The 3,291-nt window shown below is 34.8% G+C and overlaps 1 protein-coding gene across 1 annotated transcript; it reads left to right on the forward strand.

Annotated features, from left to right (window-relative positions):
• The first annotated feature begins 703 nt into the window (after positions 1 to 703).
• On the forward strand, positions 704 to 1,928 carry LOC111691892 (angio-associated migratory cell protein-like). The gene has a single exon (XM_023455376.1). The coding sequence runs from the start codon at positions 704 to 706 to the stop codon at positions 1,841 to 1,843; it is 1,140 nt and encodes a 379-aa protein (XP_023311144.1). The 3' UTR covers positions 1,844 to 1,928.
• The last annotated feature ends 1,363 nt before the right edge of the window (positions 1,929 to 3,291 follow it).

A 3,291-nucleotide genomic window follows, 5' to 3' on the forward strand; every position in this document is an offset into this window, starting at 1 on the left:
GTTTTTCTGAAAAATCGCCCGTTTACATTCGTTGTTTTATTTTCTTCATCACAAATACGGTATGGTTGATTTTTAATTCAAACTGCCGCTTTCTTTATCCCCCCTCCACTATTTCGGTGCATATGGGACACTAGCACCCTCTAATTTGGTAATTTGGTTTACATGTAGTTCGTACTCCTTGTGTCATCCCCATGGTAGCGTCTATGGAGTTTATACAAGGAGTGAGGACTTTTATGGGTCACGCGTACAAATTCAGATCCCGTTTTATGACCCAAAGTAAAGTTTAAGGAGTCGCCATTGTTGCGCTGGTGCACTCGAGACTCTAGTAACGAAGTTGCGTTTACAACTTCAGATACAGTAGATAAGGGGAAGGACTTAATTAATATTTATTATGAAATTAGTAAAAAATAAAAGTTACGTTTATATAAACATTATATCATTTTAAATTTCTCGGGCTACTTTTTCGTTTTACTTAAAAAAAATCAGCGCCGCCTTGACGTGACCCAAGAAATGGCTCAATTATTTTACACAGACTTTTGGACTCTTCACTCTTATTACAAACTCCATGGTAATGCCACTGCAGGTGCAGGTGTATTGTTTTATTTTATAGGTTATGTTATATTACAGTTGTAATTATATTTTTTAACATATGTATTTTAGTCTGGCTTTTAAAATATTTTGATTATTATCATAAATAGTAAATATGGATGAATTTGATTTGCCGGATGATTTAGAGGATGTCGAGGTAATTTACTCGGACGGTGAAGATGATGGTGAGGAAAATATTGGGGATATGTTAGATGTGGTTAATCTTAATGAAACTGATGAAGAAATAGAAACTGAAATTATAGATTTAGCCCTTTTAACATTTAACAAACACAATAAATCAATTTTTTCCTCTGATTTAAATGAAACTTCAGAGTTAGCAGTTACGGGAGGTGAAGATGACATTGCATATTTATGGAATACAAATAATGGAGAGGTTTTGTTGGAGTGCACAGGACATAAGGATTCTGTAACCGAAGTAGGCTTTAATCGCAGTAGCCAGTATATAGCTACAGCTGATATGAGTGGTATGGTGCAGGTTTGGAATGTGAATGAAAAGAAACTAGTTTGGTGCTATGAAGGAGATGATATGGAATGGTTATTGTGGCATCCTATAGCTAATGTGCTTTTCTGTGGTTGTCATTCTGGTGATATATATATTTGGCAGATCCCTCAAGGTAATTGCAAGGTATTGCCCTCGCCCAATAATTCTTCATCTACTTGTGGAAAAGTGTTACCTAATGGCAAACAGGTTCTAGCAGGATATGAGGATGGAGTGTTAAGACTTTGGAATATTAAAGAAATCAATGTGGAATGGAGTAACTCCCAAAATTCGACAATAACTAATCTAGATATCAATACAGACGGATCATTAGCAATAGTAGCACCTAGTGCAATGGTAATAAAATTAACAGATGGCAAGCCTATAGCTAATCTACTTCCAAATGGAGAAAGTGAAATAGAATGTGGTTTATTTAATAGTGAACTTGGGATAGTGGCTACAGGTTCTTTGTCTGGCAAGCTATGTGTATGGGAGTTAGGAAGGCATGCTTTACGACATGAGGCCAGAATTGAATGTGCTGTAACTCTTTTAAAGTGGGGAAAAAATGGAAAAATATTTATTGGTGCAACAGATGGTGCAGTTTATGTATGTGATGTTAAAAGTGGTATGTTATTGGAGACACTGACGGGTCATCGAACTGATATTTTAAGCATATCTGTCTTCTCAGATGGTAATAAAATCTTAACGACATCAGATGATGGAAGCGCAAAGATATTTGCTATAAAGTCAAGTTAACTTTTAATCTTTTATAGATTTTTATAACTAAATTTTTGATAAATTTAACTTCAGATTTCATCTTTATGTAACCAGATAAAAATATTCCAAAAGCTTTTTTGATGTNAGGGTTGGCAGCTAATTATGAGACACCCTGTATACAGGTATATATTTGGCAGATCCCTCAAGGTAATTGCAAGGTATTACCCTCGCCCAATAATTCTTCATGTACTTGTGGAAAAGTGTTACCTAATGACAAACAGGTTCTGGCAGGATATGAGCATGGAGTGTTAAGACTTTGGAATATTAAAGAAATCAATGTGGAATGGAGTAACTCCCAAAATTCGACAATAATTAACCTAGATATCAATATGGATCATTAGCAATAGTAGGTCCTGAAAAATTGTTCTATAAAATTACTGTTTTATGGATCCTAATATGAGATCTATCTAGTAATAGGACCCTAGAGGGTCTCATATTTAGAAAGGATAACATTAAAATAAGTTACTTGGAGCTTAGGTTGGGGTCTATTAATCAATGGAAGAGTATCGGTACTGAATTCCCTGTGTGTTAGCTATTTAACAATAAGAGTAATATTAGAAAACGAAATTAACTTACCACGTTGAAAACATACATTTTTTTTGACTAGTAAAAATCTTATCGGCGCGAATTTCACAGAACTTTATCTCAAACATTTGCTGAACTGATTTCGGTGCCATCTAGTGGACAGCAACAGTACTACTGAACTAGTAACCCATATAACACATTGATTGCATTGAATAGTTCTACATTAAGAGATTGTCCGGGGTCTCATATTAGGGATGATCTGATAGTACCTTACTATCATCTTGAATAATAAATGATGGAAATATTGCTATTTCTCAGTGTACACTGACGTCGAAATTGTTGTAACATTTTAGCGTGATCACCCTATGCAAGATTGAGTTGTTTTTATAAATACATCGTTCGCTACAATTATTATTACGACATTTATGCTTTACTGTAATTAAGAAATATCAAATATACATTAGAGCAGAGCCTGGCAAATAAATCAGCAGTCTGTTTTCTCATTAATTCTCAATTAATACCTAACCTAACCTTCTGATCATTTTTAACAACAGTTCTGTGCCTGACAGTTGATATATCGACAATCGCCACTAGAAATTTGTCAATGTCAATGTCTTACTAAAAATGAAGTTTTACTTTGTAGTTTTGTGCAATCGCAATAACTGTGTTAAATAATAGCCGAAATTTTCTTAAAAAAATTGATTGTGGAATGCAGCAATGACTTACGTAAATAAGAAAACTAGATTATTTTTAGATCGGGGCGATGTGAAGCCCGAAAAGAGACGGTCGGAAGCCCGACTGAAAACGTATCCATCGGCAATCGATATAAGGGCATGGTGCGGTATTGTAGAGGATCGACGACAGCATATTCTAGAACTGGTGACTAAAACTAGAGGAAAAGT

This window comes from Anoplophora glabripennis, unplaced genomic scaffold (assembly GCF_000390285.2).
Source record: "Anoplophora glabripennis isolate ALB-LARVAE unplaced genomic scaffold, Agla_2.0 scaffold66, whole genome shotgun sequence".
NCBI lineage: Eukaryota > Metazoa > Arthropoda > Insecta > Coleoptera > Cerambycidae > Anoplophora > Anoplophora glabripennis.